The sequence below is a fragment of the Piliocolobus tephrosceles genome, chromosome 6 (assembly GCF_002776525.5).
Source record: "Piliocolobus tephrosceles isolate RC106 chromosome 6, ASM277652v3, whole genome shotgun sequence".
Lineage (NCBI taxonomy): Eukaryota > Metazoa > Chordata > Mammalia > Primates > Cercopithecidae > Piliocolobus > Piliocolobus tephrosceles.
The window spans coordinates 125,336,656-125,352,548 of NC_045439.1; the positions used below are offsets into that span (position 1 = coordinate 125,336,656).

The window sequence follows — 15,893 nt, forward strand, 5'->3', positions numbered from 1 at the left end:
ATAAGCAATGGACCGTGTTTGGGCCGACTTGGAGGCTGCGTTGGGCCTGGTCACCGGCGCCAGAAATCAAGAGGGTGGGGCGGGGCGGGACGGGGGCGGGATGGAGTTGGGTGTGAGCGCGCCATTGACCGGCAAAGACTGTTTCTGGGAGTACTGACTTCCTGTGTTCTTTGCATTCCTCCGCGGAGAACTCTGAGTCTTGGCTTGTTTCCCTGTGTGAAAAAGGGAGACTGCAGTAACGGAAAGAAGAGAAGAGAAAAATCGTATTTAAGAGACTGAAGATAACAGAAATTAATAGTTAAATAATTATTGAATAGTTAATAGTTTGATAAATATTAAACCTAGTTAATAGGTTTATTTTATTTTATTTTTTTACATTTGTTAATTTCTCTTCAAATGAGACCAGTCTTCTTAGTAAGCTAACATGACACTTACTGAGAACACCTACGTGCTAGGTACTTCAGGGAAAAGGACTGAAACCCATTTCACAGAAAACTTGGTTCTGACGGGGACCCTCCTGAGTCTGCTGCTAGATCAGACTGTTTCCCCCAGGCCCAGGACTTCTACAGATGCCGTCGTGACTACCTGAGGTGCAGAATCTCAGGTGGGTCCAGCCACTCTTGTGACGTGATAATGTAGCACAGGGTAATGGTCTCCAGAGTCTGCAGGCCCATCCACTCCTTCATTCACCAGAGCATCAGAAGGATAAATGGCATATGCAAGGCTATATCTACTTTCAGAATCTGACAGTGCACAACTGCTACCTCAGTCTCCAAACACTTGAGCTCGTCCAGTGTGTGATTTCTGTGGGTTCCTGCCCCCCTAATTTCTGTTACAGGTTAGGATGTTCTCCCAGCATATCCACTTGACTTGTGTGTGGAACCAGCCAGTTCATCTGGAGGGCTAGACTCCTGGGTCATCAGGCCCTTCCACAGGTGGTCCGGTGATCTCAGGCCCCAGCACCCTAATTGGACTGCCCTTCTGTGGTCCTCTCCCTTATTTGACTTCTTCCCCAAATCTGCAGCCCTCACCGACCGCAGCCTGCCAGCTCTCTCAGGGCTCCTCATCTCGGGGTGAGGTGGGGTGAGAAGACATGGGTGGACAAGGGAGAAGGGCTGCTCTGCCTCTTCCATGTGGAACCACCTTTCCTGTAGCTGAATGCAGGGCCCACTGACACGTCCTAGGCTGACACTTGCCTCTTTTCCAGCTTTTCCTCAGTCCTCCTTTTACCTAGGAATCTTTCCTGGGTGCTCAAAAGGGTCACCACAGTGACCTCTATCCCTCCAGTGAGAATGCTCATATTCATAGTAGTGATCCTGTGTGTGCTCTGGGCTGAGGATTCTGCCCTAGAGATATCTGAGGAGTGGAACCATTAAATTGATACCTGTTGATGATATCTCTCCAGACTATTAACAAGTCCACAACCCAGGCAGTCTCAAAGGTTCTTACTCCTGAAGTCATCCCTCATATTTTGTGCTAATCTTGCCCAAATGCCAGGGTGCTGGTGATGGGGTCTCTTCTTGCCCAAATGCAAAGATAATTCTGAAGATTGGGCCATACTAGATGTGTGTGTTGGAAGATCTGCCAAGATTCTACTGTCAGCTAGTCAGAGCTCTTGAGTAAATCTCTCAGCTTCTTGTCCTCAGAATTCTATTCATATAGGTGAGAACATGTCATGGCTCCAAAAGCCACCATCCAAATTATGGGCATTTGCTGCCCATAAAGCTTTGTGAAATGATTCCTTGTAGGAAATTTGTCCAAGGGAATCACCAGATCTCATGTGCCTTCATAGTAGTTCAACTCCAAAGGCCTATGTGGGGGCTTCACACAATGTTTGTGCTCCACACAATGTTTGCACTCCAGGATAAGAGAAGGAGAGAAGGGAGAAAGGAATGCAACTTCCACTTCACTGGTAGTGTATGAATGGCCTCTTCAAACATGACCTGTCTGGGATTCTGAGTCATTCTAATTTCCCTGCAGCAGTAGGAGCCCTCTTGACTTTATCTCTGAATCTCAGTGTCTGTCTTATTCTGTGCTTGGGTTTTAGTAGGTTATCAGTGTTTGCAGAAGTGACCCTGCCTGATTTGTTGTGGGCTGTGAAGCTCAGTGTCCACCCTTTTCCCTCAGTAGGCCACTGGGAGGACAGATGATGCTCAAGTTTGCTTTTTTCTTCTTGGTCTTATGTCACTTACTGCTTTTTTTTTTTTTTTTTTTTCTAATCTATTGTTTTCTTTTAAGACAGGTGACATTCTGTCACCCAGGCTGGAGTGCAGTGGTGAGAACATGGCTCACTGCAGCCACACATCCTAGGTTCAAGCGATTCTCCTACATCAGCCTCCTGAATAGCTGGGACCACAGATGTATGCCACTGTGCCTGGCTAATTATTTATTTTTTTCTAGAGATGGAATCTTTCCATGTTGCCCAGGCTGGTCTTGACCTCCTGAGCTCGAGCAATCCTCTGTCCTTGGCCTCCCAAAGTGCTGAGATTGTAGGCGTAAGCCACCGTGCCTGGCCTTATTCTATTGTTTCCTTTCTCTCCCAGCCTCCCACTTCTTTTCTTCCTCCCTTCTTTTCTTCCTTCCTTTTTTTCACAACACAAGATCTCTTCTAATGTAAATATTTGATTCGTTATGATTAATTAAAAAAATACTGGGGTGCAAATCAGAATCAATCACATTTTTTTTTCTTACTCCTTGGGAGCTCATTTGACTCTTGAGTGGGAAAGAGGCAGATCCCAGGCAAAGCCTCAGTCTCTTGGCCTAAGGCAGGGAGAGGCATGAGTCAGATCAACATGATGATTCATCTGAGTCTCAACCATGAAGAAACTCACGGATTGTACAGGGTTTTCTGGTGCAGTCGGCTTCCTTGTGTTGTAACTTGGCTGATTAACTCATATTCAAGGCCAGAACTACTGCTGCTATTGAGACTAATCCAATTACGAAGTATTCTGCTGTGGAACAGGGATCTACCAATTGGATCTGATCTCCTTTGGCAAAAATCTATGTTGAAGAAAGCAAGGAGGTTCCGGAGGGATTTTAGATTTTTAAAACTCTGGCTGGGGCAGACCCAGCATGGCTTCCTACAGATATAGGATGGGGGATCACCACAGAACAGTGTTAGTCTTGGCATGGGATGAGATGAGTCCCGGTCACACACAGGAGCTTCTTTAGAGGTGCAGTGTGAACTCTTAACACATGGATAAAGTATTAGAGGAAAATCCAAGGACTGGACACTCACTGGGAGTCTCGTATATCTCTCCTGAGGGACTGAGACCCTGAAATGGGGACCAGAATGGCCATGGCAGTGAGAGAATGTAGAAGTCTTTCTGTTCTCAGTTAATGTTTCTCAAGAAAATCTAAAAATTATCCCATTAAAATGCTCTGTGTTAGGGGCCTCCATTGTCTAACAACTGGGTCAATGGTTTCTAGTTCAGACTTAGGAGAGGAATCCCAAGAAGGAAACTCAGGCTTATCATCTACTTCTCCAAGCCTTCTAGAAATACCATTTCTAATGTACTGGCCTGCAACAGGGACTAATTCAAGACAGAACTTTCCAGAAGGATCTGTCTGTGTTTTTGAGAATCACTGGCAATGGCCGGCACAGCCACCTAGCCTAGGAGACCTGCTATTATGCAGAAAATGAAAAAATTGAGAAGAAAGGAATGAAGAAAGAGAAGATAAAGAGGAAGGAAAAGACATTTATCTATGATATGGAGTTTATTTTTCATTCTTGAGTTGGTGGAATTCTTTACTGACCGTGTTAGGTGTGCCACACTCTGTGTTAAGGGCTAAAGCTAGGAGAGGAGGAGACCGTGTTATGGGAAGTGGTATTTTTTTTCTTGTACAAATCTTGTTCCAAATTTCAAATTTCCATTTTGAATTTGGTGGAGATGTTTTTATTCAAGCTCTGATAGTACTATGGGCATCAGAAATCTATGAAATCTTCTACAAGCCAGTTCAACTTCCTCTCCCTCTTTCTTCTTCTTCTTCTTTTTTTTTTTTTTTTTGGGGACAGAGTTTTGCTCTTGTTGTCCAGGCTGTAGTGCAATGGCATGATCTTGGCTCACTGCAACCTCTGCCTCCTGGGTTCAAGCGATTCTCCTGCCTCAGCCTCCCGAGTAGCTGGGTTTACAGGCGCGCGCCACTGTAGCCAGGTAATTTTTTTTTTTTTTTTGTATTTTTAGTGGAGATGGAGTTTTTCTATGCTGGCCAGGCTGGTCTCGAACTCCTGACCTCAGGCAATCCACCTGCCTCTGCCTCCTAAAGTGAGCCACCGTGCCTGGCCTCTTTCTTCTTTTTAATCCTACTCCAGCACGCCAAAGAGCCATGTTATATAAAGGGGGGCCTAAAACCCAAAAGAAATAGAGCAAGGGAGGGCCATTTCAAGGAGGAACCCAGTTTCTTTTTTGTTTTTAGCAACACCCCTGTTTCTCTCTTCATACAAATATTCTCCATCTCATCACACCTCTATGCTGGAAACTTGAGTCTTTGGATTTCTTGCTGTTCAAAATTCTGCAGTGGGTTAAAGCAGTCTGTTCAGTTCCTCCTGAAGTGATTCCACTGCTCTATGTGCATTGGATTTACCTTCTCTAGATTTTAGTCATGACGTGATTAATGCCTCCATTCCATGTCAACTAACATAAGCCTAAAAAACCACACAAATCTTTATGTAAAATCTGTAAAAGAATGAATATCTACTTTGCCCTCCTTCCACAGGGAACCCAGCCCATGTGGGCCCTGGGGCCACAGAATGCTGGCAACTGCTGCTCAAGGACCAGCATGAGGGGGCCAGGGCCAGGGTGCTGCTTTTGGGAATGCTGTACACCTCAGCCATTGTGGCTTTTGTGCTGTGTAAGTGTTTCAGATGCAAGGATGGCGGGTGGTGGGGTCTGCATCTCTCATGGCGGTGCCATAGTACTGAGAGCAAGATACAGTTTCCACTGTCTGTAACATGAAGACAATAGTTGATTGGCCTCCAACATTATAGAGTAATTTTAAGGATTCAGCGAGGTAAGGGATATGAAAGGCACGTAGTAAACCGTAAATGAATAATGACCATCACATTTAATTTTCCTACAATCTAATAAAGTGTAGCCACTTGCTTGAGGTCATCCAGAGCAGCAACTGGTAGAGCTGGACACCCAGCTAGTGTTCATACTACTAAAGTGGGGCCAACGGTGGGACAAGGGGTTGATTGCTGCAACCACGGTGTTTCTAGAGTTCAAGACATCAAGTGGTCTCATGGTCTCCTAGGGAAGGAAGCCCTTAAATATGAGTTGACGGTACATTTGGAAAGTAACACCTTCCAGGACAGTATCTTCAGCCCTGACCCTATTAGTTATTTGCATTAGAAAATAGAACCAATTGAACCAATTTTGATGTGTGAAACTACAAGAGATAGCTAGTAATGATCCCAGGTAGACGTGACAGGCTAGGATGAGTGACTGAATTTAATAATGAAATTTAACAAGGATAGTTTAGTAAATTCTATCACTGGGCCTGAGTACAGCCTGGAAGAAGACATTTCTTAGCAGCAGCACTTATGAGAGACACTTAGGCATACCCATTGACTAATAAGTTTATGGTGTGATGTGACAACCTACTTCCCAAATCAATGGTAGGAACAAGGTGTTGTGCTTTATCTACTGATCAGAACATTCCTGGAGAATTTTCTTCTCACAGAACTGCCTTAAGAGCACTATATGTTCAGTAAAGCAACCAGAGAAAACTATGCAAAATGAGCCCTGACTGAAAAGATCAAAGATATTAAACCAGAAAAAACTCAGGAAAGGGGGCAAGGGTATGCCCATTGTCTTTAAATTCCTGAGGAACTATCACATTGAAGAGTCATTATTTTGGAAGACTCTAATCAACACTATGGAAAGAACATACATGAAAGAAAATTTTGGCTTTGTATATGAACTGTCTAACAATGAGAGCTCAATCAAACTGGAGAGAGCTGCTTATTCCTGGAGGTGTTTCAGCAGACTGAATGACCATGTGTGGGAGATGTTGACATATTGCTTCATGTGCTGGGTGAGGAACTAGACTAGAAGTAATTGTGATTCTCTGAGGTAAAAACCCAATAGCTTTCTCTACCTTAAATGACACCCCTCTCCTTACTGGCTTTGGAGACTGAGGTGATGGAGCAGAATAATTTTGCTGCAGTATTGCCCTTTTCTTCTTCTACAACAGGGAAAAGATGAAACTGCAGTTCTCCAAGAGGAGACAGGTCAGAAGCAACCATTGCAGCTGGAGCAACAGCTGATCCAGACAGAGCAGCACCTGGAAAATCTGATGGTCCAACTGGATCCCCTTTTTGAGTGTGTGACTACTTTGGCTGGAGCCCAGTAGGAGCTTCTGAACATGAAGCTATGAACCATGAAGCTGCTACAAGATAGCAAGCCAGATAAGGGTATGGTGGCTTCAGAACCAGAGGCCAGCATACCTTTTCCTGAGGACTTATGTGTAAAGGAAGATGAGGAGGAGGCTGCTGATGGTCAGACCTGGGAGGAGCCCATAAACTGGAGCACAGAGATATGGAAACTAGCTACTTCCTGGCAGGTGGAGCAGGTACTAAGGAGAAGATGCAGCAAGGCTGTGGAAAAGGGCTCCAGTCACAGCCCCAGCTGGGAAGGAGGGACAACAGCTGAGGGTTTAGTAAAACCTTTTTCTTTTTTTTTAAACTTCTGTTAATAGGGTACAAAGTTAAACAAAGTTTGTTCTTGATTAAAAAAGAGAATGAATATCTAATGTATAAACCACTCCAACCTAGGTTTCCAAAATCTTGCATTCATTCACATTTGTGCTTCTTTCTACACAACTGTCATTTACATTCCTAGTGTTTGTATTTCACCATGTAAAGTGGGAATTTAATCTTTATAAATGAGGCATTTATGTACTGCGCACTCTACTCCTGAAACTGTGTTAGTCACAGGGTATGTTAAGATACATGAAACGTAGTCTTGGTCCTTAAGTAGCTTATGGAGAAGCAGAGAAACTAAATATGTGATAGAAGCAATAACACATGAACATTGCTGTTTGGGAGCATGGAGATGGAGGAAGTTACTTTGCCCATTGGGTCTAGGAAGGTTTCTACAAGGAGGCTCCACCTGAGCAGGGTCATGAGGGTGAGCAAGGGTTTGTTGGTTCATTTGGGAAGGGATGGACAGTGCATGCAAAGGGATTGGCATGGGAAAATGCACAGAGATGGGTAAGTGTATCGAAGGTAGGGAAGGCGTGAGTTGTTAGAGGTGTTAAATCACTGGGTCAAATTCTAGGTGAGAAACATTGGAATTAGACCCTTGAACTGTATGTAATCTACCAACAAAATTAATTCACGTATTTTTCACTATCTTTTTACATTCTTGTCATCTGAAAATGCAACGTTATTGTTAATGCCCTTACATGAATATGGACACAAATATTGACTTGAACAGGACTGAAGGTAGAGCTAATAGGACTTAGCCATCTCATTCTGTGGAATTCCTTAATTCCTTAAATTATTAAGCAAGTTTTAATTTATTCATTTGTTTATTTGTTCATTCATTTATTTATTAGAGACAGGGTCTCAGCCTGTTGCCCAGGCTGGAGTACAGTGGCACAAGCATAGCTCACTGCAGCCTCAACCTCCTGGGCACAAGTGATCCTCCTGCCTCAGCCCCCTGAGTAGCTGGAACTATAGGAACATGCCTCCATGCCAGGAAAATTTTTTAATTTTTCGTAAAGATGGGGTCTTGCCTTGTTGCCAGGTGTGTCTGAAACTTCTGGCCTTGAGTGATCCTCCTGCCTTAGTCTCTTAAAGTGCTGGGATTACAGGCATGAGCCACCATGCCTGGCTGCAAGTTTGAAAATACATGTTGTATGGGATGCAGTTTTATAGGTGATGAGGATGTAAACAGGAATTAGGTGTAGTGTAGTCCCTCTGTGATGCATATAGTCTCAGTGGGTAGAATGAGCTGTACTCAAGTGTTTATTACATGAGGCTAAACGCACATATTACAGTCACAGCAGGTATATCTGGCTCAAGACCTACTTTGATTGGCCTATGCAGTGTTTTTGGTTTCTTTGCTTGTTTTTTAAAAATAATTTTCGGATGTGGTGGCAACCTTTCCAAATGGAGATTTTCACATAAAAAATGTAGGTTCCTGGCCGGGTGTGGTGGCTCACACCTGTAATCCCAGCACTTTGGAAGGCCTAGGCGGGCGGATCACAAGGTCAGGAGATCTAGACCATCCTGGCTAACAGGTGAAACTCTATCTCTACTAAAAATACAGAAAATTAGCTGAGCATGGTGGTGGGCGCCTGTAGTCCCAACTACTCCGAAGGCCGAGGGGGAAGAATGGTGTGAACCCGGGAGGCGGAGCTTGCGGTGAGCCAAGATTGCGCCACTGCACTCCAGCCTGGGGGACAGAGCGAGACTCTGTCTCACAGAAAAAAACCAAAACACACACACACACACACACACACACACACACACACACACACACACACACACACACACAATTTGGATTCCTGACTTGCCTTAAAATAGCTACAAATGTGGCCATATTAGGTCACCATTAGCTCAGTGTGATGATCAACTAAAGCTGAATAGCAGTTACTTCTTCTTAAATCGTGTCTTTTTTTTTGAGACAGTTCTACTCTGCTGCCCGGGCTGGAGTGCAGTGGTGCAATGTCAGCTTACTGCAACCTCCACCTCCCAGGCTCAAGTGATCTTCCCACCTCAGCCTCCCTAGTAGCTGGGACTACAGGCATGTAGTGCGTTGGCACCCAACTACTTCTTGTAATTTTTTTTGTAGATGTGGGGTTTCGCCATGTTGTACAGGCTGGTCTCAAACTCCTGGGCTCAAGCAATCTGCCCGCCTTGGCCTTCCAAAGTACTGGGATTACAGGTGTGAGCAATGACACCTGCCAGTCATGTCTTCTTAAGTAGTAGCTACCTCTGCTTTTAACACCAAAGCTCAGGGGTCTCCACTGACTCCACTCCTCCCTCCTGGCCATTCAGTCAGTGGCAACACCTACCTGGCTCCTGGAGACATTTCTGTTTATGACGCATGAGATTTTTTTTTTTTTTTTTTTTTTTTTTTTTTTTTTTTTTTAGACAGAGTCTTGCTCTGTCACCTAGGCTGGAGTGCAGTGGCGCGATCTCGGCTCAGTGCAAGCTCTGCCTCCTGGGTTCATGCCATTCTCCTGCCTCAGCCTCCCGAGTAGCAGGGACTACAGGTGCCCGCCACCATGCCTGGCTAATTTTTTTGTATTTTTAGTAGAGATGGGGTTTCACCATGTTATCCAGGATGGTCTCTATCTCCTGACCTTAGCCTCCCAAAGTGCTGGTATTACAGGCGTGAGTCACTGCACCTGGCCAGACGCATCAGATTGTTATCATAGCATCCTGAGAAATGACTCAGATAATACTGTCTCCAATCCTTGACTGTTCTTCTTTAAATTGTGTTCAAAGCACACCTCCAAACAGATTTTTAAATTGTTCCTTTCTTTTTTTTAATTTAATTTTTATTTTTTTTTTGAGACAAGGTCTTGCTGTGTCACCCAGGCTGGAGTGCAGTGGCGTGATTATGGTTCACTGTAGCTTTGATCTCCCGGGCTCAAGCAATACTCTCCTCTCAGCCTCATGAGTAGCTGGGACTATAGGTGCATGCCACCATGCATGGCTAATTAAAATTTTTTATTTTTGTAGAGACAGGGTCTTGCTGTGTTGCCCAGGCTCATCTTGAACTTCTGGGCTCAAGTGATCCTCCCTCCATGGCCTCCCAAACTGTTGGGATTACAGGTGTGAGCCACTTTGCCATTTCTTTTATAGGTCCCTCTGCATATATTTAACTGTCCTCCACTGCCTCAAAATTAAATCCAAATGATAGGAAAGATCTTGGGCTAAGGACCTGTTTGTTTAAATTGGGAATCATTATAAACACATGTTAAAGAGAGTATCCTGGGTTTTCAGCATGAGTTTGTCTTTAATATCAAAGAGCTGCTAAATGTGGGCTTGTTCTATTATTTCATTAGCTTAAGCACCAAATCAGTGTCACAGCAGCCACTAAATTATTAGATAATGTCATTACACCATTATTTGTAATCAAGGGACATGATAAGATATAGTCCCAGGGAAAGATCTTCTGCATTATGGTAAAAACAGCTGTTGAGGACATTGGCCACAGGGTTGCTCAAAGCCACCTTGCTGTCTACCACTTGAAATTTCTTCAGTTGTGAAGTACCCTTGTAATATCTGCCCTTAACCTGCAGGTACCAACTGTCGATACCTTCTTTCACACAGCTTTCCCTAATGCAGTGGCTATCTATGGGAATGACAAATACATACTACTTGCAGGTACCATATGAAGGATTTTCATAAAACATGGTACACGTTAATGTAATTGCAACGAACGGAGGGAGCTAACTAACCTTAGCTCAAAAGACATTTGGGAGCTAGGCATGGTGGTGCACACCTTTAGTCCCAGCTAGCAAGAGACTGACATGGGAAGATCAATTGAGCTCAGGAGTTTGAGTTCAAGCTGGGCAACATAATGAGACCCCATGTCTTAAAAAAAAAAAAAAAAAAAGACACGTGGTGTACTGACCTCTCCCTAGTCTCTTGGGTTCAGCAAGGTGATCCTAGACCTTCCTTATTGTATGGGCCTTTTGCATATCTTCCCTGAAGGCACCAAATGAAAGCATATCTTGGCCTATTTGATGATGTTTCAGGAATTAAATAGAAAAGTTAACAGCAAGGGATGGATCTGAAGATAAAGAGTCAGGCAACATGGAGCAGCATGAGCTGAGGCTGATGCCGTTATCAGGACCTTGCATGCCACCCAGGCCCGGGAACAGCAACAGAGGAACTTGAACATAATTTACAAGCCTGGACCCTGACCATCAGGAAGGGCCAAGTGCAAGCTAGCATAGCTAAGCCAAGACAAATTTAATGTTCCAGGACGGAGCTGAGTAAAATCAAGAGGTGAATGTAAAAATGCAACATTATTAATTATAGGGAAATCTGGATACAGGAATGTAAGCTAATCATTACGAGGCTGGAGAGAGGTGATTGGCCTGGTGAAAATGTTGCTTTTATATGTTTTATTGTCTTATAAACAATTTAAGTGAGTGAATGGATATGGCAGACAAGGGAAGAATTTGTAAGTTCCCTCCCACTTTTTCAAAAATATTTCAGGTACTCAAGCCATCACTAGGTTGAGAATTCCTCTTGACATTGTAAAATCAAGCATGCAAAAGTTAACTTTTGATTGTATCTCTGTGTGAATAGTTAGATATAGAGTTCAGTGGCTAAATGGTGTGATCTGAGTGGAAAGAAGTACATTGTGGGGGGCCAGGTTGGATGTGAGGGACATCAGACAAAAAACAAGGCAAAATTGTAGAACTGGATGTCTGAAGAGATGGGGGAAAGAATTCCTTAGTTCATGACATCTTAATGGGATCACATCACCTTTCCAAAGCCACAGACCTTTTATAATATTGTAGTAAGCACCACAAATCAGAACTGGGGATTTCTGCATCAGGCTGCTTATTACAACATCAGAGATTTATTTAAATCGTGTTTATTAAAAGACCTCTTTCTGGATGCGCCTACGTCTTTTCAGGGTAGCAACAGCTGGGCCAGGGGTGATCAAGGGGGAAGAGTCCTCTATTTGGTTATTGACAAGAAAGAACATGTCCCAGAAAGGACTTTTACTCTCCTTTGATTACCCGCACTCCCTTCAAAGACAAGGAGCTTAGAATCCCTCATGGACTCTCACTGCCCTGAGTCTGGCTGCTGTGAAGATGACTTATCAGACATTCCTTTGGGACAGCAGGATCAGGATAATGGGCAGAGGGGAGAGGAGAGTCCTGGTTCTCCCCGCTTTCTCCATCCAATCAGTGTTAGTTGTCTTTCCGTTTCCCACTAACAGGCAAATAACCTGACTCCTCTCCTGCCAAATGAGGCTGTACCTCAATCTAGTGTCAATTCAACTCTCAAGCAATGCTGACATGGACTCTCTTTTGGAAATAAGGCATTAATGTCTTCAACACCACCTTCTACCAAAGAACACAGATAGTCTGATTCTATCTGGGCCACAAAGCCGTCTTTTCCTCCTCATCTTAGATGCTTCTGAGGAAATACGGCAGCAAGGTATTTGAGGTTATCACTTACTGAGCAGGTCACCCCTGCCCTGAGCACAGGACAGGTGGGATGGGTCAGTGGCTGGGCCTCACTGAGGAAGGCTGTTGCATAGGAGGCCTTGTTAGAGATGTCCTGGGGATGTCTCTTGCCAGTTTTATGTAATTCAAAAGGCAATGGGAAGGAACTCACTTCACTGTGTTACAGGAACATTTTGTGTGTGTTATGCCATTTAGGTTTCAAAAAAATCTATGAATGCTCACTTATCTCTGTGTATCATATTTGCCTCTAATTAGAGGGCTCGAGGGCACAAATTGTCCCTATTCAGATTTGTATCCCCAGTGCCTAGAGGAAAGCCAGGTATATTGTTAAACTTGGAATATGTATGTTGTATAAATAAATCGTTGAACATTGTTAGAATCCCTTAAAAGTAAACGAAGACTGGCCAGGCACAGTGGCTCAAGTAATCACAGCACTTTGGGAGGCCAAGGTGGGGCAGGGTTAGGGGTGGCTTGGGTCCAGGAGTTTGAGACCAGCCTGGGCAACATAGCCAAACCTGATCTCTTAAAAAAAAAAAAAAGGGAAGACTTAGGATATCAAATATATAGCGCTAGGATGTGAGGATATCGCTAACATACAAGTTGAGCTATTCCTATTTGATCATATAATGACACAGTAATGGAAATGTAATTTTACACAGATTTTCATCTTTCTTCTAGACCAGTTTTTTTTTTTAAGTGATTTTATGGTTTTGAAATTTCTAGAGATATTTTTGGTAACTATAATAAGTGGGGAGGAGATCAGTGCTAGTATTTAATGGATAGGGAACAAGTGTGCTCAGAGTATAGCAAAGTAAACTAATTCGTGCATGGCCTACACAATTTATCACTGTTTTCTTGGCTGCTTATGTAGGTAAGAAAACAGCTTAGAATGGTCTGAGCTTCTACCCTAACTCCTTTTATTTTGCATGGTTTTAAAATGCAGAGAGTTTGCTGGGAATGTAACTATCATGTAAATTGAGGAAAATCATACCTCTGTCTTTGCCAGCTCTTTTATAGACTGGGGGTGGCTAGCAAGCAAAGGTCACAAAACAGGTTTCATCTCCTTCCTTTTTACCAAGTCCTGCTTTGGTTGACTTGAGGTAGGTTAGTCTTTGGCCTTTATTTATTTATTTATTTATTTATTTTGAGATGGAGTCTTGCTCTGTTGCCAGGCTGAAGTGCAGTGGCACCATCTTGGCTTACTGCAACCTCCACCTCCCAGGATCAAGCGGTTCTCCTGCCTCAGCCTCCCGAGTAGCTGAGACTATAGGCGCACACCGCCATGCCCAGTTAAATTTTATATTTTTAGTAGAGACGGGGTTTCACCCTGTTGGCCAAGATGGTCTTGATCTCTTGACCTCGTAATCCATCCGCCTCGGCCTCCCAAAGTGCTGGGATTACAGGCGTGAGCCACTGCACCTGGCCATTGGCCCCTATTTGTTGGGAACACTTGCTAAATCTGAGACAGAGAAAATCACCTTTTTTTGTTTGTTTTTGAACTGGGCAGCCTCCTGAGCCAGAGTGGGCTCAGAGAGACTCCCAGAGAATCACCTCCTGGTTTTTTTGTTTGTTTGTTTGTTTTTTGACAGAGTCTTGCTCTGTCACCCAAGCTGGAGTGCAGTGGCATGATCTCCGCTCACTGCAACCTCAGCCTTCCAGGTAGCTGGGACTACAGGCACCCACGCCCGGCTAGTTTTTGTATTTTTAGTAGAGATGGGGTTTTATTATGTTGGCCAGGCTGGTCTCAAACTCCTGACCTCAGGTGATCTTCCCCCCTCAGCCTCCCAAGGTGCTAGGATTACAGGCATGAGCCACCATGCCCTGCTGAAAATCACATTTTAACGTACTACTTTATTCAAGGAATCAGAGCAAAGAGAAAAAACAAGAATTACTTTTTTGTTAACTCCATGAAAAATATGAGGAACTCTCCTAGTAAACAATTTTATCATTTTCACAATGATGAGTATATACAGCCTGCCTGTTCAGCCTCTCTTTTGAACAGAATTGGATAAATATGACCAAATCTTTGACCTTGGGATTCATTTTTTTATACTGTCCTTGGGTCTTTTACTGTGAAAGCATTTTCCAGGTAGAATTTTTTAAGTTAAAGTTCAAGATAAAGCTGTATGTGAAAAAATGAAATGTGTACAGCTGATGGAAAGTGAGATGACCGATGTTAGGGTACACAGATACACATTCAAAGTGTTCATTGTTATATGTTTATTTTAATGTGAATGAATAATCAATACATCAAATCTGTGGTTAAATGAAGAATTGTTTGAGCCCAGGAGGTGGAGGCTGCAGTGAGCTATGATCCCACTACTGCACTCCAGCCTGGGTGACAGAGCACGACCTTGTTTCAAAAAAAAAAGTATCAGAGTCTGACTTACAGCTCTGCTATTCACTAACCTCGTGACCTCAGACTCAGCCCTTGTTTTCTCTTTTCTTTTCTTTTCTTTTTTTTTATGAGATGGAGTCTCGCTCTGTCTCCCAGGCTGGAGTGCAATGGGGCAATTTTGGCTCACTGCAACCCCTGCCTCCTGGGTTCAAGTGATTCTCCTGCCTCAGCTCCCAAGTGTCTGGGATTACAGGTGTGTGCCACCATGCCCAGCTAATTTTTGTACTTTTAGTAGAGATGGGGTTTCACCATGTTGGCCAGGTTGATCTCCAACTCCTGACCTCAAGTGATCCACCTGCCTCGGCCTCCCAAAGTGCTGGGATTACAGACATGAGGCACCATGCCCAGCCTGGGAAGATTTTCTAAGTGCTGGGCCTTAGAAGAAAATAATCTTGTCCAGGATATGATTAGAAAGAGGGTCCACATATGAGCTGTGTTATTTGTTCTAGAGGAGGGAGTGAAAAGATGGAGAGGAGAGAACCTACATCCTTCAGATGAAAGGAAGCTCCCCCCTGATCCCAGACCCCAAATCCTCAGGACTTCACATTCTCCCCATCTCTCCTCACTCCTCCAAGTACTCGCCTGAGGAATTCACTCTGTCACATCCTCCTTCCTCTGACGCAGCCAGCGCTAGTGCGTCCCCCCTCTACCCTGAGTCTGCACATTCTCCTGGAGAGCTCCACAACTTACACACAGACCCATCTCGTTTTTTTAACTGCCACATAGCACTAAGGGAATCCCAATATTAAGGAATGCTATGTTTAATTCCCAGTTCTAGCACGAATTTTCTGTGAGGACTACCATTCTGGTCCTCAGCTATGAAATGTAGCTTGGAATAAAGGACCTCACAAATTCCTTCTAGCTCAGACTCTTGTAGTTCTTTGAAGCCCTGATGAGGAGTGTGTGTGTGTGTGTGTGTGTGTGTGTGTGTAGAGGAATATCTACAGAAAATGCAATCTACATTTCTGAAATTTTTTACTATGTAAATCTGTTTTTCTTAAAATACTCTGCCTAAATCCAGAAAAAAATCACCGAATTAACTAAAATAAAATTATTGTCCTATATATACATGTATGTATGTATGTATGTTATTATTGTTGTTGCTACCTTAAGACAATCAAGAAAAACATTTAACTATTACATTGCAGTCAACACAGAAATCCCTATTTCTTTTCCCTTCTTCAACAGAGCAAGAGAAAATGTCAGCACAGGAGACAATAAGATGATCTTACACCTCTGAGGTTTTATTTAGGTTTGAGGTTAGTACACTGGGGGATATCAGTCAGCAAACATTAATGTAGTCATTTCCATCCTTAGCTGTCTC

At 43.6% G+C, this 15,893-nt stretch overlaps 1 protein-coding gene across 1 annotated transcript; it reads left to right on the forward strand.

Moving 5' to 3' along the window:
• Window positions 1–7: 7 nt before the first annotated feature.
• LOC111554799 (coiled-coil domain-containing protein 107-like) lies at window positions 8–11,918 on the forward strand. Its single transcript, XM_023230462.1, is given in 4 exon segments — window positions 8–110; window positions 4,717–4,861; window positions 6,192–6,660; window positions 11,736–11,918. Coding segments are annotated over 4 exon segments (900 nt in total).
• The last annotated feature ends 3,975 nt before the right edge of the window (window positions 11,919–15,893 follow it).